The sequence below is a fragment of the Gorilla gorilla genome, chromosome 2 (genome assembly GCF_029281585.2).
Source record: "Gorilla gorilla gorilla isolate KB3781 chromosome 2, NHGRI_mGorGor1-v2.1_pri, whole genome shotgun sequence".
Classification (NCBI taxonomy): Eukaryota; Metazoa; Chordata; class Mammalia; order Primates; family Hominidae; genus Gorilla; species Gorilla gorilla.
Genome location: NC_086017.1, coordinates 166,697,103 through 166,720,987, shown reverse-complemented (window position 1 = coordinate 166,720,987; position 23,885 = coordinate 166,697,103). Strand labels below are relative to the sequence as shown.

Here is a 23,885-nt window from a genome sequence, read left to right as displayed (position 1 = left end):
TCAACATGAGATTTGGGTGGAACAAATATCTAAACCATACTGTTGACCTCAAGCAAATCTCTCATTGCTCCAGTTTTCCCCACAAAGGCCATCCTGAGGGTAAATGAGATAATCATTATGAACATTTTTTGACCCCTTTTGCCCCTCTTAGAGCCATTAAGTATATATGCTTTGAAAGCTGTAGTAAGTCACTCTCTCTTTCTTCCAAAGGCTTCACGAACTTCATGCGTAGTCCTGCCTGTGACATATTTAACCCATTGCACCATGAAGTGTACCAAGACATGGATCAGCCCCTCTGCAACTACTACATTGCTTCCTCTCACAATACATACCTGACTGGAGACCAGCTCCTTTCTCAGTCCAAAGTGGATATGTATGCACGGGTGCTGCAAGAGGGCTGTCGCTGTGTGGAAGGTACGTGCACTTTTTCTGAGCTCTGGTGTGTATGGGTGACCCTGTCCTTTAATCAGTCTGTCGAGTCTATTATAAAGAATGGAGACCTAAAACACACTCTCACACTAATTAGTACTACTTTTCTGCTCATTGTAAAGTCAGTCTTAACTCATAATTCTCTCTGGCTCCTTAATGTTCAATTGGGAGAAAGAGATCTGTGTTAGCAGTTGTGAAGCATACCGTGAGTTGCTGAGAAATTATGACGAAAATTAAAGTCTTCCTAGAAAGATATTTTTAATTATACAATTGCAAAAATAGTTCAGGAGAGCTCTTAGTTTTTATTTTTTAATTTTTTAATTTTTTATTTTTTTTGAGATGGAGTCTTGCTCTGTCACCAGGATGGAGTGCAGTGGCACGATCTAGGCTCAGTGCAATCTCCACCTCCCAGGTTCAAGCGATTCTCCTGCCTCAGCCTCCCAAGTAGCTGGGATTACAGGTGCACACCACCACACCCAGCTAATTTTTTTGTATTTTTAGTAGAGACGGGGTTTCACCATGTTGGCCAGGATGGCCTCAATCTCTGACCTCATGATCCACCCACCTCAGCCTCCCGAAGTGCTGGGATTACAGGTGTGAGCCACCGCGCCTGGCCAAGCTCTTTGTTTTTAAGATACTTCATGGTCTATCAATTAGCCAACATTTATTAAACTTCTAGTGGGTTCCAGGTGGTGAGTATACAGAAGTAAGTAAAATATGAATTCTGTCTTCGGGGAGTTCACAGTCTAGTAGAAGGGATGAACATTTTTTTTAAAAAAATAATATAAACTAGGCATGGTATTGTACACCTATAGTTTTAGCTACCTGGGAGGCTGAGGTGGGAGGATTGCTTGGGACCAGGAGTTCAAAGCTGCAGTGTGCTGTGATTGTGCCTGTGAATAGCTATTGCATTCCAGTCTGAGCAGCATAGTGAGACCCCACCTGTGAGAAAGAGACAGAGAGAGAGAAACAATGTGAAAATTTCACCGGTTGGTTGATATACAATGGTATAGAAGTGGTGGTATAGAGAATGAAGTGCGAGGTAAAATGTGATGAGAAATCAGTTAGGCTAGGAAGGGAGCTGAGAGGGTCAGCTGTAAAGGATTTTGAGTGCTATGGTGAGGAATTTCATTTTAGTTTTTGGTAATGAGGGGCCAGTGAAAGGTTTTAATATCTATAGTGATATGATCAGATTTGCAGTTTAGAAAGATTATTTGGGCAACAGTGTGAAAGGATAATTTTAAATTTTTTTTGTTTTTTTGACATGTGTGTTTGTGGAGGGAGAAGGGAGGTGAAACTGGAAGCAGGAAGTTGGTGGGAAGGCTATCACAGTGAATCCAAGGGAGGGTTCCAAAATCTTGGACTAAGTGAGAAAGAGATGATGTTAAGGATGCAGTATTGAAGAGCTAAACTTAGTGGAAACTGGTGAGAGAAAAGAATAAAAGGAATGAAGGGGGAGAGCTAGAAGGTGGATGGTGCCACTCCATACTGTAGGGAATCTGAGAACAAGAGTCTAAATGAGTCCAGTTTTCCATCTGCTGAATTTAGATTGATTTTGTAACATGTATGTGGACATCTTTATCAGTCATTTGGATAACAATGTCTGAACTTAATGAAGAGTCTGGGCAAGATAAGGATTCCAAAATGCTGAACTTGGTATGTGGTAGTTAAAATCATGGAAGTGTACAAGATCACTTACAGAGAGAAGGGGAAAAGAGAAAGAGGCCTGAGGACTTCAGCGATACAATGATTAGGAGTAGGGAGTGCAAGGGGAGCCAGCAAGGCCAGTTGCAGAGAATAGAGTACTTGGATCTAAAGGATGAAAGGGTTAGAAAGGAATAGCCAGAAATGCCACAGGGAACAGAAAAGTAAAATAAAACTAAGTATCCAATTTAGTTGTATTTGACAGTAGGGAATTGTTGGTGGCCTTTGCTATGTAGGTTGGTGATATGTTAGTGGGCAGTTGGTTACCTGCTGTCGATTGGTGACTGGGCATTTTTCTGCATCCAAATGTTTGATGATATAGGCTGGGGGGCAGCTTTGAGACTTGGAAGTGGGGGAAATAATATAGGTTTGTTTTCAGGTGGGATAAGGGGGACAAGAGATTTTTGAAAGGGCGCATGCCTGTTTTCTCAGAGAAGCAGGAGAGAACATCATCCACTCGGTATAAAGTGAGTGGAGATTGGCCACAGGGCTTAAAATCAGCAAATTGTTAAAGAAGTCATCAGAGAATGGGAAAGGAATTGACAAGGTAAGTCAGGGAAGCCCAGGCTGATTTCAAAAACAGTCTTTACTGATTCAAAATCTGGATGCTTAGACTCCATTTGATCCCATCCCCAACAGTACTCATCTGCTTAGAGAAGTGGTGAAGACAGATTATGGAATTGATCCAAGTCTCGGGATTTCTAGATCATATTAAATATCTTCAAGGTATTGGTGAGAGCTCTTATAAGTAACTGACAGGGGCTCCATGGTTCTAGGAAAGGAAGCGAAGTGGATAGGGGGCCATAAAATAAGATTAAGAGACTAGAAGACTCAAATAAATAGAAAAATGTGGAAAGTTGTCATCACACTTTAAGAAAATGAGAACAGAGCTGTCATTGCAATGGGATTTAGTCACAGGTGACAATTTCCAGATTGTGTCATGGGTGAGCATCATGGAAACACAGTGAAGCAAGGGACTATTGGCCTGGAGGAGGTCAGTGCTAAGGGATTAAATAGATGGCTACATGGTGTTTTAATTTACCAAGTATGCAGACAGGAGCAGATTGGAGATTAAAACTATAAACCAGACACTTAAGTATAAAAACAATGTGGCCAGGCGCAGTGGCTCATGCCTGTAATCCCAGCACTTTAGGAGGCTGAGACAGGCTGAGGCTTGAGGTCAGGAGTTTGAGACCAGCCTGGCCAACGTGGTGAAACCCCATCTCTACTAAAACTACAAGAATTATCCGGGCATGGTGGCATGCACCTGTAGTCCCAGCTGCTCAGGAGGCTGAGGCAGGAGAATCACTTGAACCCAGGAGGCAGAGGTTGCAGTGAGCCGAGATCACGCCTTTGCACTCCAGCCTGGGCAACAGAATGAGATTCTGTCAAAAAAAAAAAGTGCTGGAGAGGATGTGGAGAAATAGGAACACTTTTACACTGTTGGTGGGACTGTAAACTAGTTCAACCATTGTGGAAGTCAGTGTGGAGATTCCTCAGGGATCTAGAACTAGAAATACCATTTGACCCAGCCATCCCATTACTGGGTATATACCCAAAGGACTATAAATCATGCTGCTATAAAGACACATGCACACGTATGTTTATTGTGGCATTATTCACAATAGCAAAGACTTGGAACCAACCCAAATGTCCAACAATGATAGACTGGATTAAGAAAATGTGGCACATATACACCATGGAATACTATGCAGCCATAAAAAATGATGAGTTCATGTCCTTTGTAGGGACATGGATGAAATTGGAAGTCATCATTCTCAGTAAACTATCGCAAGAACAAAAAACCAAACTCTGCATATTCTCACTCATAGGTGGGAATTGAACAATGAGATCACATGGACACCGGAGGGGGAACATCACACTCTGGGGACTGTTGTGGGGTGGGGGGAGGGGGGAGGGATAGCATTGGGAGATATACCTAATGCTTGATGATGAGTTAGTGGGTGCAGCACACCAGCATGGCACATGTATACATATGTAACTAACCTGCACAATGTGCACACGTACCCTAAAACTTAAAGTATAATAATAATAAAAAATAATAATTAAAAAAAAAAAAGAAAAGGTGATTGGAAGATGCCAGAAAGGTATAGCTGGATAGAATAAGCTTCAAAAGAGGAGAGATTTTTTAATGAGTGTAGAAGAACAATCATTTAAAAGTAGCAGTAAAGGCATAGATAATGCCTTTTGGTTTATATCTAAATCTTCTGTGATTTATACAAAAGAGCATCCTTGGAGAAAGGAAGTAGTGCCCTCGAAGGTAAGCTGGTGCTTAGCCAGGGTAAGGAGGTTGAGGAGAATTCCAAAGGGAGTCTGAAGATAAAAGGGAGTTGGTTTATGATTGAATGGAGATGCCATGAGTCACAGGAAATTGTCTTTTGATTTTGGTGGGGAATGTGCTGGGAGTCAGCAGTTGGATGACTGGTTTTCCTAGGCATGGTGGAAAGTGCAGGGCAATGAATAAAGCAGTAGGACAATGAGATAAGACTGCTTAATTGGAAGGGCCTTTCTTTGTCAGATAGTTTCTAGCTTGAATTTTCTGCTACAAAAGTGACAGTAATGTTATTAAGGTAAATCAACATGCTTAAAAAATGGGCAGGTATTAAAAACTACCTGCATACAGAAACATTAGGATGACTACAAATTGAATGCTTTGTAAATTTAGTCGTTCAATAGTATTTTTGCAATAGTTGCAGAGAGTACATACCAGAAATAGTGATTAACAATTGAGTAGCTTAAACAACTGAATAATGAAGATGCTATAAAATATTAAGAGGAAGAAAATCCTTTCAAGCAGTAAGAGGTCTCAAGGTGACATTCTGCTCTCAGCCATTATTCAGCCCTTTGTTTGCTCTGCACTCAACAAGTTTTCATGTCTGGCATGCGTAGAGATGCCCTGAGCACACAGCCTCATTGGATTCACACTGATGGTTGCCTATCATTGTAAATAGTGACATTTTCTTGGAGGTTCAAGTACAGAAAATGACTTTTAGTGACTCCATGAAGTGACACTCAACTCTAGACAATTTTACAACTTTGTTAATTCTGTCTCTTCTGCTCTATTTCTTTTGCTTTTCAGTTCTTTCAGATACCTAGGCTTCTCTTTTTGGTTTACCTGTCCAAAATCAGTATCCTACCCAAGCCTAACCATGTTTCTGTCATTAATTCCTTATACCGACTCAAAACTTCTAAAACTCCAGCTTTGTTTGGGGTATTAAGAAGGAAAGTTGTCTGATTAAGATAATTCATGATAAAGTACACATGATTTTTAGTTGTTGCTTTTCCAGTAGTCTTTTAATTCTAAAATGGGAGCTTTTGGAAATTGTGTGCAGTAGATGACATTGAACAAGAGCCTTCTCTTGTACCTTCTTACTTCCTGTTTTCCAATCGCTGCTGTAATATAAAGAAGCTACTTGGCTCTGTATGTCCAAAAGGTTACGTTCTCCAGATACTTGTACAAACGAGGCTATGCACAGCTATGGTATAATTTTAAAGGATATGCAATTTTTTATATGCTCCCAAATATCTTCCTCACCAGCTTGCATCAGTAAATTCTTTCCCTAGTATTTGGCTTAAAGTTCTTATTATTAGAATAATCTATAACTGGACAATAGAAGTTGAACTACTATTTCTGGAATGTTTTTCTTGAGGAGAATAATTATATTTATCTTAGAGACTTGGCCAGCTTTGCATTTGACCTATTTCTTTGTATTTGTTTGTTCGTTTTGTTTTTGTGTGTTTGACCTATTTCTTATTGGAAATAGTGGTTGTCACCTTGGATTTGAATGTATTGTAGGAAGGAAAAGAGGACCTACTATGATTTTAGCAGCTTTATTGGACCAGGTCCTGGCTAAGTGTTTTCCGTGCATTCTCATTTAATTCTTATAACACCACCAAGAAAGAGGGAATAATCTCTTCTTAAGAGATTCAACTCAGAGTTAAATAAATGGCTTGAGTTCCCGAGGTTAGGAAGCTTGGAAGCTGGGATTTGAACTCAGGTTGGTCTGACTCTTGAATTGCACTGTTCTCCAGAAAGCCTGTGTGTTTTTGGAGGAGCAAGCATTGAATGACATGACCAGCCCTAAGGAATTGAATGAGGCTGTCAGGTCATATAAGGATGGCCAGAGAAAGTGAGGAACACAACATAGAGGGGAGGTTGGCATTAAAAGGAGGAATTTGCTTCATTTGTGATTAGGCCTACCACCTAAATATTTAGATGTTCCTGAAGGCTTAGCATTTGGTGACATGATCTCTGTGGTCCTCCTAACAATTTCTGTCAGTCCTGTGATTTGAAGACCTTAGTCCACATTTGAAGCTTGGGCACAGAGACACCAGTGTGTGTATAGTAGTCTCCTCTTATCTGCGGTTTCATTTTCCATGGTTTCAGTTAGCCATGGTCAGCTGCACCCCGAAAATATTAAATAGAAATTCCAGAGAGAAACAACATATAAGTTTTAAGTTGTGTACCATTCTAAGTAGTGTGATGAAATCTCACACCGTCCTACTCTGTCCCTTCTTCACCACAAGAGGAAAGGTGATGCAGTAAAATATCTTGAGAGAGAAACCACATTCACATAACTTTTATTGCAGTATAATTGTTCTGTTTTACTATTAGTTATTGTGAATATCTTACTGACCTAATCTATAAACTAAACTTTATTATAGGTATGTATATATAGGAAAAAAACAAGGGTGTATGTATAAGGTTTAGTACTTTGCAGTTTCAGGCATCTACCGGGAGCCTTAGAATTTATCTCCCGAGGATAAAGGGGTACTGCTGTATACCTAGTGGCATTTTATCTGCCATGTGGCCAGATGAAGGTATTTTTATTCTTAAACAGCTGCAGTTAGAATTTAAAGAACCCAATTTATAGAATGTAGCCGGTCATGGATTGAAAATTTCAGGTCCCACAGCTGTTTTCTGAAGCAGCTTTTGCCAAGTGTAGCGCTTGAGAGATGGAGAAGAATGATTCTACAGTGTTTTCACACTATTGTGACCTGGAGGTTCTCTCTACTTTCAAGCTTCTATTTTGGTAATGTTATGTTTTCCATCTCCATTAATTCAGCTGCAATAATGTCCTTAGTCAGGATATGTACACAGTGTCTTGAGGAAGAGCAATAACTCTTTTTGGTGAGGTGGGCTTGTCAGCAAATCAAATTGATAACATTTTTACATGGCCTTTTATTCGCTTGATTTTCAGCCTGAGTTGCTTAATAAATATGGATGTTCTGTCCAGGGGATTTTCATTCTCATTATGGGACTGATGTTGCATTGCTGTTGTAATCAGTTTATGACTTCTCCAGTTATCTCTGGGAGTGCTGTCAGGGTGGAACGTCTTTAAGCTCCATTATGAAAAGCTGTCGTGTTAGCTATTTGGCCTTCAGAATGGCCAAATCTTTGTTGGAGTTGCTTTGCTTTTGGGGTTCCATAGTGTGTAACCTGATTGAAAAATGGGCCCCGGCTCTTTTATGAGCAGGGGAATTGGACAGAGGATTTCTACCTTGCCAACATTCCCATTTACAGCATTAGCACCTACAGGAAACTTCACTGCCATTTGAACCTGGCCACGAATGCCACATATTAAGATGCCAGTACCATTTGGGAATGTTGTTATCTTCATCTCACAGACAAGTGATGGAATTAGATATAAAAAGTGAACATTAGGAGAACCTCCTATCCTCAGTTATGAATATTCTGCCTATGTTGTAAATACTAGCCAAAGAGTGCCTTCTTTCATGACTCGTGTAGTTTTAATTTTTGGTGTAGACACGGTAAGCAAGTTGGGCAAAGTATTGCTTTGTCGCCTTTGCATTCTTTTGGAAAAGCTATTAGTTCCTTTATGAAGAATCCTGTTATGCTCTTTCTTCTCCAAGAAGGGACCACGAAACAGGGTAAAAATTGTTAAAATTATATATTATTTGAAACACCTGTTAAGTTTTTTCCATAATTATTTCCAGAGACAAATTAAAGACTGTCAAGTACATGGAAAAATATGGATGACGCTTCTCTTGTGAGAAGATGTTGTGGATACATTTGACCTCATTTGCAGGCCCCAAGGGATAGTAGACACTCTCTGAGAGTATCTCAGAACCTTTGGTTTTCTTAACAGCATCTTATCCTTAAACATTGTTTTTAGCATTCCTGTGGTATCAACTGTGAATGTTTTTTCTTCTTTTATTTTTTCTATTTTTTTCCCATAGGAATATTTGAACAGCCAATGTTTAGTGGATTAATATAGATAGTTGTATTAGTTGGGGTTCTGCAGAGAAACAGAACCAATAAGATATGTAGAGAAAGCAAGAGATTGAGATTCGTTGTCTGATTTTTAAGGAATTGACTCTCATGCTTGTGGGTGTTGGCAAATCTGAAATCTGTAGAGCTGGCCAGCAGGCTGGAATTCAGGCAGTTTCTGTGTTGCAGTGTTGAGAATTTATCCTTGAAGGGAAACCTCAGTCTTTGCTCTTAAGGCTCTCAGCTGACTGGGCGAGGCCCACTCACATTGTGGAGCATAATCGGCTTTACCCAAAGCCTACTGATTTAAATGTTAATCCTATTTTTAAAATATCTTCACAGAACATATAGACTGGTGTTTGACCAAATAACTGAACATCATAGCCAAGCCTCATTGACATGAAGAATTAACCATTACAATCACATTGTAATTATGGTGAGCATTTTGAATATTTTAAAAGAAAAACAGAGATATCTCCTGGGGTAATACACAAAGCACACATATAGGGGAAGGTGCTACTAAAATAGAGAACATATGTGGTTCACAAGTGTGTGGTCCTAATTAAAGGCAGAGTTTCTTTTTTTTTTGAGACGGAGTTTCACTCTTGTTGCCCAGGCTGGAGTGCAATGTCACGAGCTCGACTCACTGCATCCTCCACCTCCCGGGTTCAAGCAATTCTCCTGCCTCAGCCTCCTGAATAGCTGGGATTACAGGCATCCGCCACCACACACAGCTAATTTTTGTATTTTTAGCAGAGAAGGGGTTTCACCATGTTGGCCAGGCTGGTCTCGAACTCTAAAAGCAGACTTTCAATCAGCATTCCATTATGCAAATTCAGCTTGCAGAAATGTTTGTTTTTGACCCATATTGTAGTTTTAAAAATGGATTAATTGCCAGTATTTAAAAATTGGGAAAATTCACAGCAATAAAATCTAGACACTTTAGTTTCCTCAGAAGTTCTGGCAACCAAGGTTCTCATTCCTACTTAGTAATGATTAACAGTAAGTAGTTATCTCATTCAGGCACACATTTCCCATTGAGCTGCTGCACTTATTTGTATTAACTGCTAGGCTTTTGGTGATGTTTGAGATGATGACCTCTTGCCATAAGGAAAAGAGAGATCTTGTGGGCTAGCGAGGTTCTGTGGGGGATCCTAGTTTTGCCTTGATTAGGATTTAGATAAGCAAAATGAGAAGGGGATATGTCAGTTGACTTTAAAGAAAGAAGAAAAGACACATGGAGGTGGGAATATGTGTGAGAAAATTTGCCTAATCAGAAGAACAAGCCTGTGAGCTTGGGTGTAGGAGAAAGTAAGATTGAATTGTCAGACAGGAGCTAGCATGGTAATTAAGGCAACATTGTCCTTTTAACAATGAAACTTCAAATTTTCTGTGCCTTAAAACAACTGAAGTTTATTTCTTGATTATGTCAAGTTCAAAATAGGTGTTCCTAGTGGGCGAATCTCTCAAGCAGTTTTGTCTTTTTCCGTCTTGTGGCTGTGCCATCTTCACCACTTCTAAAGTCACAGCAGAAGAGGAAAGAAGAAGAATGATTATGTAAGGCAGCAGGTTTCTGTCAACCATACCTGGAAGTGGTGCGCATACTTTCTGCTCACATTTCACTGGCCACATCCTCCTGCAAAGGAAGGCTAGGAAATAGAGTCCAGCTGTGTTCCCTCGATAAAAGAAGAAACAGGGTTAGTGAATGATTAGCCAATTAGCCAGGCTCTAGCACAAGAGACAGGGGTGTTGGAGGTAAGCACGCAAGAGCTATTGTATGATGTAAGATATTTATTAATCCATTTAGCATATATTTACAGACTACTTACTTCTCTGTGTTGGATGCTGTGCTATGCACCAAGTAGGCTTTTGAGCAAAGGAGCAATGAGGTGAAAGTAGTGTTTTGAGGAATTAGCCTGGGGGCAAAATATAAAAACAAGAGAAAGCAGATTCTTAGTCAGAGGGGGATGGTGAAAAACCTACTGTCTTTCTCCAGCTGAGAGCTAATGAGATTGTGTGGGTAGAGAGCAATATTAATAGTATCAATAACAATCATAGTTACTATATGCCATGCAGTGTTACAAGCTACTTTACATATATTTAACTGTCACTCAAATTTATGATGTAAGTGCTATTACTCTCCTTTTCTAGATGGGGAAAGCAAGTCTTCAAATGATTAAGTTATTTGCCCAAATTCACATAAATCTTGGCAGCACTCGAGGATTTGAACTTAGGAAGTTGATGTTATTTTATAACTACTGTAGTATTAATGAAATGAAAATCAATCTAATGAAAACACTGTGAGCTTAAGTGAACAATAATGAAAACTATATTATTGATTTGGGAAGGACACTGTGACTTTCTAAAAGACCTTCATAACCTGAAGAAGAAGAAGTGAAATTGGGTAAATGACCTTTCAAGAAATCTCCCTATCCTTGGGCACACTTGACTGGATTTAGATAAGTTCTAATGAGTTTTTGGTGAATTCTGAGCTGTTTAAGAATATGACATCTTTTTAACCACACTCAAAACCAAATCATTGTGTCTTGAGGAAAAGCAATTCTTTAATTTGTTCTGATAAATACGCCAGAACACCGATTTCTGTGTCTGTGTCATGTCTTTGTCAGGATTGAAATGGGTATAATTTCAGATAACGGACTTAAAATAATATGTGTCTGGTATTTCCAGAAATATTAATAAACACCAGAGACTTTGGGTTATTGATATAAAGTTCTGTTTTTGGCAGTTGACTGTTGGGATGGCCCGGATGGAGAGCCAGTAGTACATCATGGTTACACTCTCACTTCAAAAATTCTCTTCAGAGATGTTGTGGAGACCATCAACAAGCATGCCTTTGTGAAGAATGAGTAAGTACAGCAGCACCTGCGAGCTAAGCGGTAGCCTCCCGCATGGAGCATTGCCTGATGTAATGTAGCTACAAAACCACATCCCCTTCCTTGGACTCTACACTGCCCTCTTTGCTAGACTAGTTTTCTCCTTCCTTCTCAGCAAAACATTGTGAACAAATAATGTGGCCTTCCCGTTTGTACTTTCTCATGCTGCATTTATTCCTTATCCCATTCTTTCTCAATATGCCTCCTTAAAGACATTCTTGCAAATAGTGACCTCTAAATTTCTAAATCCAGGGTGTAGAGTGTCCATAAAATCTGGAAACATAGGTTACTGTGTACATAATTAGTGGGTTTTGATCATGATGGATGTCTTATCTATACACTGAGGTGTCTGGAGTCCTTATGTTACTTGACCTTCTCCTTGTCATTTGACAGTGTTGAATATTTCCTCCCCACTACTTGCCTTTTTTGGTTTCCATTATATCATTCTCCCCTCCATTGCTCTCATTGCTTCTCAATCTCTTTTTTTTGTACTGCAGTCTTCTATTAATCTATTTCCTCATTCCTTTAATGGTTAGCTGTTATCTAAGGTTTTGCCCTAGATCACTTTCTGGATATTTATCAAATTCTATGTCCAGAACTTTCCCCCCAAATTCTAGACCCATGTTGAAAAATACTCAGTGAGGCCAGGCACAGTGGCTTCTGTAGCACTTTGGGAGGCTGAGGAGGGTGGATCATGGGAGGCCAGGAGTTTGAGACCAGCCTGGTCAATATGGCGAAGCCCTGTCTCTACTAAAAAAATACAAGTATTAGGTGGATGTGGTGGTACACATCTGTAATCCCAGCTACTCGGGAGGCTGAGGCATGAGATTTGCTGGAACCCAGAAGGCGGAGGTTGTAGTGAGCTGAGATTGCACCACGGCACTCCAGCCTGGGTGACAGAGTGAGACTCCATCTCAGAAAAATAAAAATAAAAATAAAAATCCTCAGTGAATATTCATCTGAGTATCCCGTAGGTGTGGGGAGCCACAACAGTGAGCAGAAGATAAGACTCCTGCCATTAAGGAGCTTACTCCCCAAGGGGAACTCAGCATCTCATTCTGCCAAACTTCCCCTTGCTTCTCTCTCCATTTCCTCTTATTAATAGTTAGGGGCAGCACTGGCCTCAGCCAGAAACTGGGAGTCATTCTAGACTCAACCAATTCTTGGCAATTCTACTTCTCAAGTTATCTTTTGACTCCATTGCCTCCTGTTCATTTTTATTTCCCCTTTGGTTCATCCTCCACACTGGTGCTATAGTTTTCTTTCTGAAATATGAGCTTGGTGATTCAATTCTTGTCTTAAAGCCTGTCAGAAGCTCTCTCAATACATAGGCATGTCTTCATATCCCTTAAGGTCTGGCATCTCCCTTGTCTTCCACTATCATCTTCCACCATTATCCCACAGAGATTTAGGATTCTGCCTTCAATGACTGTCTTTCAGCTTCCCCATTGAGCCTGGCTCTTTCCCAACTCCCCACTCTTACGTATGCTGTTCTCTCTGCCTGGAACACCCTTCCCCGTTAGTCTATCTGATTAATTCTTGCTTATTCTACAAGGCCGTTTAAGTATTGTCCCTCCAACAAGTTACTAATACCACCAGCTGATTTAAATCTTCTTTTTCTCCATATTTTCTCTGTATTTAGCACCCTGCACATATTTCTGTCATATCATATAACACCCTCTTGCAATTGGTTGGTTACTTGCCTTCTTTTACATCTGTAAGACTGTGAACTCACTGAAAATATGAGCAATGTCTTATTATTTTGTATTCATTTTTGTTGCCTAGCAGGTACCTTCAGTATACCAGCTATTCAAGAAAGGATTTTTGAATTAAAGGAAACAAATTAAAATTACAATTGTGTAAAATTAATTTTTTAGAAGTTAGTAGCCTTTAAAATTTCCAATATTTGGTCTTCTCATTAGTTAAACATGAGGTTAAAAATGCTTTTCTAATAAGACACACTTGCTGTATAGCAGATTTAGTTTATGATGCCTCCCATGTGGAAGAATCTTGAACACTGCATTCTAATGGGTCTTCACAACCCTGATTTCTACAGGTCCTAGCCAAATGGGTGAAGTAATTTTGCCTTTATTTCCCAATGTATGAAGTAGGGTGTTGAGAAGGCCTGCCACCTATGTATCTTGGAAGATCCTCTGGTGATTTGACAATTTACTTCAAGTTTTGGAACCCTTAGAAGAAAAGCACTTCAAATTAAAAGAGTTAATAAGCTTGTTTAGTACATTTTAAAAGTTCAGCCTTTTCCTCTCCTTTCTTAACTTTGGTTGCATCTTTATATCAGGGTTTCTCAACCTTGGCACTATTGACATTGTGTACTGATAATTTTTTTTTTTTTTTTTTTTGGTAGAGAGCTGTCCTGTGCAGTGTAGGGTGGAAAGCAACATCCTCAGCTTCTATTCATTATGTGCCAGTAGCACCCCTGAAGTGTGACCACCAAAAATGTCTTCAGATATTGACAAGCGTCTCCTGTATTGGGGGGAATAATTGCCTCATTTCCTGTTGAGAAGCACAGCTTTACACGAAACATCATTAAGCACTAATTAGGCTTTTTTTTTTTTTTTTTTTTTTTTTTTTTTTAGGCAGCCTTGCTCTGTTGCCCATGCTGGAGTGCAGTGGCATGATCTCAGCTTACTGCAACCTCCGTCTCCTGGGTTCAAGCAATTCTCTTGCCTCAGCCTCCTGAGTATCTGGGATTACTGGCACGTGCCACCATGCCTGGCTAATTTTTGTATTTTTAGTAGAGACAGTGTTTCACTATATTGCCCAGGCTGGTCTCGAACTCCTGGCCTCAAGTGATCTGCCTGCTTCGGCCTCCCAAAGTGCTGGGATTACAGGCATGAGCCACCACTCCCTGCCACTAATAGATTTTTTGTAAATGAATTGACAATGTGAAAATTCCTTGTTAAAACTCCCTGATGTGACTGCAGGACAACTCAGGGTTGTCAGTTTGTTGTTGCTGTTGCTTTTCCCTCTTCTAGCACTTTAGGGTAAAACCTATGTGAAGAAATGAATAGCAAACAGATTGTAGTCGAGTAAGGAAACCTACCTCAGCCACAAAGGCTCATCTGTAAGATGGCCCACAGCATCAGGTTTTACTAATGAGGAGAGAAGGTAGGTCTGGCGGTCATAGCCCGTATTGTGGAACTTGTGCTCGTCATGAAAGCCTGGAAAAAGTTTTTCTGCACATTGATATATTAGGTGGTTTAAATATTGGTATATGTTGATATATTAGGTGATTTAAATATATTGCCTATTATGTCTGAAGATATGTAACGGAAAACTAGAAAAAAGCCAATGAACCTGAATTTGAAATAATTTCTTATTCTGAGGAAAAAATAAAGTTGAGAGAGGAGTAAAATCATGTAATCAGCCCTGATCTCCTTTCTGCCTTAGCCACCAACTCCTTTAGGTAATTATTTACATGGATCTCATGTTTTCTGTGCAGAAACCTGAGTGCTGGTGTAGAATGAATGCTTGGCTGGTTTTTTTTTTTTTTATTTTTTGACAAAGACTAGTATATAATTCTATCAAAGTGATTTTGAAATGTGCGACGTAGGATGCTATAAAACACAGAATTCCCTTATGTTATTTTATCCTCAATCATAATGTTCAAGGTGGGGGTTAATTATATATTTTAGAGTCAATAACTTCATTTAATGACATTCAGTGGTCTCTTAGATGCTTTTAGACTTTTGAATAAATAAGACAAAATTACATTATATGAGTTTACTTTCTTTAGACTTCTCATCTCTTTTAAAATTTTCTCTTCTTTTAAAAGAAACATAATATATGTACCATTGTTTCCTGATGCAAAATGTTAGAAAAGCCATCCCATGTGGATTGGTATTTTGTTCATCCATTATGCTTAGCAAAGTATGTTTGCTCAGAGGAATTTTTTAAATGCATTCCTAATCTTTCTCATTTTAGAAGCATTTTAATCATCATCAGTATCGCAAATACTGTCACTAGGATTGTAACAACACAGTGAATACTGAATCATTTTCAAAAGTCCCTGTGAGTTGCCTGCACCTGACGCCTCTGGACTGTGTTGCTCTTTTCTCAGGTTTCCTGTTATATTGTCTATCGAGAATCACTGCAGTATCCAGCAGCAAAGGAAGATTGCTCAGTACCTGAAAGGAATATTCCGAGACAAACTGGACCTGTCATCTGTTGATACAGGGGAGTGCAAGCAGCTTCCAAGCCCTCAAAGTTTGAAAGGCAAAATTCTAGTGAAGGTAATTACTTCAAGTAATGCAATAAAAGACATTCATTATCAGCTAAGCCTGCCCTCCCTTAAAGAATAAAAATGGGTTTCAAGGGAGAATAATAATTAGAATCAATACATGAAGGATTGTCTAGATCTATGTATGCACCTTATTCCAATTTTTTGATAGTCGTGTCTTCAGAAGAAGCTTATTGTTGAGTGAGCACATATTCTGAGATTTGTACTTATGAAGTGAAAACATCAATACTGTAAGCCAAATGTTTGATATTTTAGTCTGTAATAGTTCACACTAGAGAGAAATGTGTGTGTAGGAGCGTGAGGTTCAGGAAAGGAGAAGGCTCCTTGTATCCATATCTGAAAGCAGTTCTTTCAGATTTTTTCTCCCATTTCAAGCTCCAACAACTGTCTGTCAAAAAAACCAAAAAAACCAAAAAGCTTCATGGTTGATCAGTCTTGGTTATGCAAGTGAGAAGAGCTCACTTCAAAGAGGAACACAGGCACAGACATAATGCCCCACAGGACTCATGTACGTGTGAAAGAGCAGTAGGTGAACAGAATGACATTTCATAAACAGATTTTCTGAGGGAGGAAGCTTACTACAATAAATATTATTCATGCAAAGAATAGCCAGAAAGACAGTTCTTTCAGTTTTCAGATCACTGACTTTGTGGTTTTACTTATTTCCAGTGAATTTTGTGTGTTTGTACTAAAACCACCTTGGGTGGCCACATCATTTTGTGATTAAAAATGTAAAGGAAAGCAATAGGGTATTAAAATTCAAACTGGGTTATATTTTACTTAAAAGAGGTGTGTGTGAAAAAACAAATATATAGGAGGAGCAGGAAAGTCAAGGAGGCAATGTAATTTCATGGCAGGACTTCAACTGGGGCTTTAAGGGAGAGCAGCAAATGGAAAAGATGGAAAATATTCATTCTTAGAATTGGTCAAAACCTGTTTTCTACCAATTAAATGAAATTATAGGTTCCAAATACATCAAAAAGGTGTTGCTAGGCATTTATATGCATAAAGATATTTTGAATAAAAGCTCCACATAATGCAAGAGATAACATGAAGGCCAATTTGCCCAAGTCTTGCTAAAGCAAACTTTTATAGTAAAAATTGATTTGTGGGTTAGAAAATGAAATGTCATCTTTATAACCTTGTAAATGTTTCTACTTCCTAAATGTTCTTTAGTCAGCAGTCAGGATGTTAAATGCAGAATAAATTCATTTGATTGAAATCTTTCTCTTTTGGACAGTGGAACTCACAGTGGATACTTAATGTGGACTAATTGAGTCTCCTTTGCATAACTGGGCTTTGAGTTATTTGACACAGAATATCCCAGGGCTTATGGCATCAGGATGAATCAGAGGCAGAAAGTCTGAGGCACTCATGGGAAAGGGTGGCAACAATGTGAACTGCAAGTATTTCAAGAGCATCTGAGATCCATTTGCTAGTAGTAATGTTGTTTAGACATCAAGGAGCTGCCTGGATCTGCCGACCAGCGCAACCCCATTTAAAGCAAAAACAAGGCAACTGATTTCTTGTGTTCCTTTACTATCAGAGCAATCTCTGATTGAAAAGGCAGGATGTCTATGGCTACTTACCACTTTGGAGATTGACAAGTTGTTTATTATTACAACTGTTACACACATATGTTCCAATCATGCATGCATACACATTTATATATGTGTAAATTTTCTGATAAAATACAGGCAAAGTTCATTTTTTTAAAATATATTTTTATTTTATTATTATTTTACTTTAAGTTTTAGGGTACATGTGCACAATGTGCAGGTTAGTTATATATGTATACATGTGCCATGGTGGTGTGCTGCACCCATTAACTCGTCATTTAGCATTAGATATATCTCCTAAAGCTATCCCTCCCCCCTCCCCCCACCCCACAACAGTCCCCAGAGTGTGATGTTCCCCTTCCTGTGTCCATGTGATCTCATTGTTCAATTCCCACCTATAAGTGAGAATATGTGGTGTTTGGTTTTTTGTTCTTGTGATAGTTTACTGAGAATGATGATTTCCAATTTCATCCATGTCCCTACAAAGGACATGAACTCATCATTTTTTATGGCTGCATAGTATTCCATGGTGTATATGTGCCACATTTTCTTAATCTAGTCTATCATTGTTGGACGTTTGGGTTGGTTCCAAGTCTTCGCTATTGTGAATGGTGCCACAATAAACATACATGTGCATGTGTCTTTATAGCAGCATGATTTATAGTCCTTTGGGTATATACCCAGTAATGGGATGGCTGGGTCAAATGGTATTTCTAGTTCTAGATCCCTGAGGAATCTCCACACTGACTTCCACAATGGTTGAACTAGTTTACAGTCCCACCAACAGTGTAAAAGTGTTCCTATTTCTCCACATCCTCTCCAGCACCTGTTGTTTCCTGACTTTTTAATGATTGCCATTCTAACTGGTGTGAGATGGTATCTCATTGTGGTTTTGATTTGCATTTCTCTGATGGCTAGTGATGGTGAGCATTTTTTCATGTGTTTTTTGGCTGCATAAATGTCTTCTTTTGAGAAGTGTCTGTTCATGTCCTTCGCCCACTTTTTGATGGGGTTGTTTGTTTTTTCTTGTAAATTTGTTTGAGTCCATTGTAGATTCTGGATATTAGCCCTTTGTCAGATGAGTAGGTTGTGAAAATTTTCTCCCATTTTGTAGGTTGCCTGTTCACTCTGATGGTAGTTTCTTTTGCTGTGCAGAAGCTCTTTAGTTTAATTAGATCCCATTTGTCAATTCTGGCTTTTGTTGCCACTGCTTTTGGTGTTTTAGACATGAAGTCCTTGCCCATGCCTATGTCCTGAATGGTAATGCCTAGGTTTTCTTCTAGGGTTTTTATGGTTTCAGGTCTAACGTTTAAGTCTTTAATCCATCTTGAATTAATTTTTGTATAAGGTGTAAGGAAGGGATCCAGTTTCAGCTTTCTCCATATGGCTAGCCAGTTTTCCCAGCACCATTTATTAAATAGGGAATCATTTCCCCATTGCTTGTTTTTCTCAGGTTTGTCAAAGATCAGATAGTTGTAGATATGCGGTGTTATTTCTGAGGGCTCTGTTCTGTTCCATTGATCTATGTCTCTGCTTTGGTACCAGTACCATGCTGTTTTGGTTACTGTAGCCTTGTAGTATAGTTTGAAGTCAGGCAGTGTGATGCCTCTAGCTTTGTTCTTTCGGCTTAGGATTGACTTGGCGTTGCGGGCTCTTTTTTGGTTCCATGTGAACTTTAAAGTAGTTTTTCCCAATTGTGTGAAGAAAGTCATTGATAGCTTGATGGGGATGGCATTGAATCTGTAAATTACCTTGGGCAGTATGGCCATTTTCATGATATTGATTCTTCCTACCCATGAGCATGGAATGTTCTTCCATTTGTTTGTATCTTCTTTAATTTCCTTGAGCAGTGGTTTGTGGTTCTCCTTGCAGAGGTCCTTCACATCCCTTGTAAGTTGGATTCCTAGGTATTTTATTCTCTTTGAAGCAATTGTGAATGGGAGGTCACTCATGATTTGGCTCTCTGTTTGTCTGTTATTGGTGTATAAGAATGCTTGTGATTTTTGTACATTGATTTTGTATCCTGAGACTTTGCTGAAGTTACTTATCAGCTTAAGGAGATTTTGGGCTGAGACAATGGGGTTTTCTAGATATACAATCATGTCATCTGCAAACAGGGACAATTTGACTTCCTCTTTTCCTAGTTGAATACCCTTTATTTCCTTCTCCTGCCTAATTGCCCTGGTCAGCACTGCCAACACTATGTTGAATAGGAGTGGTGAGAGAGGGCATCCCTGTCTTGTGCCAGTTTTCAAAGGGAATGCTTCCAGTTTTTGCCCATTCAGTATGATATTGGCTTTGGGTTTGTCATAGATAGCTCTTATTATTTTGAGATACGTCCCATCAATACCTAATTTACTGAGAGTTTTTAGCATGAAGGTTGTTGAATTTTGTCAAAGGCCTTTTCTGCATCTATTGAGATAATCATGTGGTTTTTGTCTTTGGCTCTGTTTATATGCTGGATTACATTTATTGATTTGCATATATTGAACCAGCCTTGCATCCCAGGGATGAAGCCCACTTGATCATAGTAGATAAGCTTTTTGATGTGCTGCTGGATTCGTTTTGCCAGTATTTTATTGAGGATTTTTGCATCAATGTTCATCAAGGATATTGGTCTAAAATTCTCTTTTTTGTTGTGTCTCTGCCCGGCTTTGGTATCAGGATGATGCTGGCCTCATAAAATGAGTTAGGGAGGATTCTCTCTTTTTCTATTGATTGGAATAGTTTCAGAAGGATTGGTACCAGTTCCTCCTTGTACCTCTGGTAGAATTCAGCTGTGAATCCATCTGGTCCTGGACTCTTTTTGGTTGGTAAGCTATTGATTATTGCCACAATTTCAGAGCCTGTTATTGGTCTATTCAGAGAGTCAACTTCTTCCTGGTTTAGTCTTGGGAGGGTGTATGTGTCAAGGAATTTATCCATTTCTTCTAAATTTTCTAGTTTATTTGTGTAGAGGTGTTTGTAGTATTCTCTGATGGTAGTTTGTATTTCTGTGGGATCGGTGGTGATATCCCCTTTATCATTTTTTATTGTGTCTATTTGATTCTTCTCTCTTTTCTTCTTTATTAGTCTTGCTAGCGGTCTATCAATTTTGTTGATTCTTTCAAAAAACCAGCTCCTGAATTCATTAATTTTTTGAAGGGTTTTTTGTGTCTCTATTTCCTTCAGGTCTGCTCTGATTTTAGTTATTTCTTGCCTTCTGCTAGCTTTTGAATGTGTTTGCTCTTGCTTTTCTAGTTCTTTTAATTGTCATCACAATTAAATGATAGGGTCAATTTTGGATCTTTCCTGCTTTCTGTTGTGGGCATTTAGTGCTATAAATTTCCCTCTACACACTGCTTTGAATGCATCCCAGAGATTCTGGTATGTTGTGTCTTTGTTCTCGTTGGTTTCAAAGAACCTCTTTATTTCTGCCTTCATTTCGTTATGTACCCAGTAGTCATTCAGGAGCAGGTTGTTCAGTTTCCATGTAGTTGAGCGGTTTTGAGTGAGTTTCTTAATCCTGAGTTCTAGTTTGATTGCACTGTGGTCTGAGAGACAGTTTGTTATAATTTCTGATCTTTTACATTTGCTGAGGAGAGCTTTACTTCCAAGTATGTGGTCAATTTTGGAATAGGTGTGTTGTGGTGCTGATAAAAATGTATATTCTGTTGATTTGAGGTGGAGAGTTCTGTAGATGTCTATTAGGTCCGCTTGGTGCAGAGCTGAGTTCAATTCCTGGGTATCCTTGTTGACTTTCTGTCTCGTTGATCTGTCTAATGTTGACAGTGGGGTGTTAAAGTCTCCCATTATTATTGTGTGGGAGTCTAAGTCTCTTTGTAGGTCACTCAGGACTTGCCTTATGAATCTGGTGCTCCTGTATTGGGTGCATATATATTTAGGATAGTTAGCTCTTCCTGTTGAATTGATCCCTTGACCATTATGTAATGGCCTTCTTTGTCTCTTTTGATCTTTGTTGGTTTAAAATCTGTTTTATCAGAGACTAGGATTGCAACCCCTGCCTTTTTTTGTTTTCCATTTTCTTGGTAGATCTTCCTCCATCCTTTTATTTTGAGCCTATGTGTGTCTCTGCACGTGAGATGGGTTTCCTGAATACGGCACACTGATGGGTCTTGACTCTTTATCCAATTTGCCAGTCTGTGTCTTTTAATTGGAGCATTTAGTCCATTTACATTTAAAGTTAATATTGTTATGTGTGAATATGATCCTGTCATTATGATGTTAGCTGGTTATTTTGCTCGTTAGTTGATGCAGTTTCTTCCTAGTCTCGATGGTCTTTACATTTTGGCGTGATTTTGCAGCGGCTGGTACCGGTTGTTCCTTTCCATGTTTAGCGCTTCCTTCAGGAGCTCTTTTAGGGCAGGCCTGGTGGTGACAAAATCTCTCAGCATTTGTTTGTCTGTAAAGTATTTTATTTCTCCTTCACTTATGGAGCTTAGTTTGGCTGGATATGAAATTCTGGGTTGAAAATTCTTTTCTTTAAGAATGTTGAATATTGGCCCCCACTCTCTTCTGGCTTGTAGGGTTTCTGCCGAGAGATCCACTGTTAGTCTGATGGGCTTCCCTTTGAGGGTAACCCGACCTTTCTCTCTGGCTGCCCTTAACATTTTTTCCTTCATTTCAACTTTGGTGAATCTGACAATTATGTGTCTTGGAGTTGCTCTTATCAAGGAGTATCTTTGTGCCGTTCTCTGTATTTCCTGAATCTGAACATTGGCCTGCCTTGCTAGATTGGGGAAGTTCTCCTGGATAATATCCTGCAGAGTGTTTTCCAACTTGGTTCCATTCTCCCTGTCACTTTCAGGTACACCAATCAGACGTAGATTTGGTCTTTTCACATAGTCCCATATTTCTTGGAGGCTTTACTCATTTCTTTTTATTCTTTTTTCTCTAAACTTCCCTTCTCACTTCATTTCATTCATTACATCTTCCATTGCTGATACCCTTTCTTCCAGTTTATCGCATCGGCTCCTGAGGCTTCTGCATTCTTCACGTAGTTCTTGAGCCTTGGTTTTCAGCTCCATCAGCTCCTTTAAGCATTTCTCTGTATTGGTTATTCTAGTTATACATTCTTCTAAATTTTTTTCAAAGTTTTCAACTTCTTTGCCTTTGGTTTGAATGTCCTCCCATAGCTCAGAGTAATTTGATCATCTGAAGCCTTCTTCTCTCAGCTCGTCAAAGTCATTCTCCATCCAGCTTTGTTCCATTGCTGGTGAGGAACTGCGTTCCTTTGGAGGAGGAGAGGCGCTCTGCGTTTTAGAGTTTCCAGTTTTTCTGTTCTGTTTTTTCCCCATCTTTGTGGTTTTATCTACGTTTGGTCTTTGATGATGGTTATGTACAGATGGGTTTTTGGTGTGGATGTCCTTTCTGTTTGTTAGTTTTCTTTCTAACAGACAGGACCCTCAGCTGCAGGTCTGTTGGAATACCCTGCTGTGTGAGGTGTCAGTGTGCCCCTGCTGGGGGGTGCCTCCCAGTTAGGCTGCTCAGGGTTCAGGGGTCAGGGACCCACTAGAGGAGGCAGTCTGCCCGTTCTCAGATCTGCAGCTGCGTGCTGGGAGAACCACTGCTCTCTTCAAAGCTGTCAGACAGGGACATTTAAGTCTGCAGAGGTTACTGCTGTCTTTTTGTTTGTCTGTGCCCTGCCCCCAGAGGTGGAGCCTACAGAGGCAGGCAGGCCTCCTTGAGCTGTGGTGGGCTCCACCCAGTTCCAGCTTCCTGGCTGCTTTGTTTACCTAAGCAAGCCTGGGCAATGGCGGGCGCCCCTCCCCCAGCCTCGCTGCCGCCTTGCAGTTTGATCTCAGAATGCTGTGCTAGCAATCAGCGAGACTCCGTGGGCGTAGGACCCTCGGAGCCAGGTGCGGGATATAATCTCATGGTACACCGTTTTTTAAGCCGGTCTGAAAAACGCAATATTCGGGTGGGAGTGACTCGATTTTCCAGGTGCGTCAGTCACCCCTTTCTTTGACTCGGAAAGGGAACTCCCTGACCCCTTGCGCTTCCCAAGTGAGGCAATGCCTCGCCCTGCTTCGGCTTGCGCACGGTGCGCGCACCCACTGACCTGCGCCCACTGTCTGGCACTCCCTAGTGAGATGAACCCGGTACCTCAGATGGAAATGCAGAAATCACCCGTCTTCTGCGTCGCTCATGCTGGGAGCTGTAGACAGGAGCTGTTCCTATTTGGCCATCTTGGCTTCTCCCCCTGTGATCTAGATTTTCAGGTTCCCCAGTGAGGATGTGTGTTCGAGGGTGGATATTCCCCCCTCACACTTTGGCCACTCACAGTTTTTCAGCTGTCTCACAGAGCTTGGAATAGCAGTCTGCTTCCTTCAAAGGGTCTGTGAATTCTTTTGGTTTTCTTGGTATGTTCCTGCAGTAGTTCTTGTAGCACAAGTTCATGATGTGAGTCTCCACATGCTGTTCCATTGTCCGAGTGGGAGCTGCAAGTTAGTCCTGCCTCCTGGCTGCCATTTTCCTCTGGCATCTCCACATGTCTCTCACTTTCAATCAAAAACTACAAATGATTAAGCTTAGTGAGGAAGACGTGTTAAAAGACAAGACAGGCTGAAAGCTGGGTCTCTTGTACCCAAGAGTTAGCTATTTTGTGAATGCAAAAGAAAAGTTCTTGAAGAAAATTAAAAGTGCTACTTCAGTAAACACACAATGATAGGAAAGCAAAATAGCCTTAACTTATTGCTGATAGAGAGAAAGTTTGAGTGGTCTGGATAAATGATCAAACCAGCTACAACATTCCGTTAAGGCAAAGCCCAATCCAGAGCAACTGT

General features: G+C 39.9%; 1 protein-coding gene across 1 annotated transcript in view; it reads left to right on the top strand.

Moving 5' to 3' along the window:
* The window catches only part of PLCH1 (phospholipase C eta 1), a 252,839-nt gene that overhangs the window by 183,144 nt on the left and 45,810 nt on the right, over nucleotides 1-23,885 (top strand). The window contains exons 8-10 of the mRNA XM_031009760.3: nucleotides 211-414; nucleotides 11,133-11,253; nucleotides 15,362-15,533. Of these exons, the coding sequence (XP_030865620.3) occupies nucleotides 211-414; nucleotides 11,133-11,253; nucleotides 15,362-15,533 (497 nt within the window). The remainder of the gene's footprint in view (nucleotides 1-210; nucleotides 415-11,132; nucleotides 11,254-15,361; nucleotides 15,534-23,885) is intronic.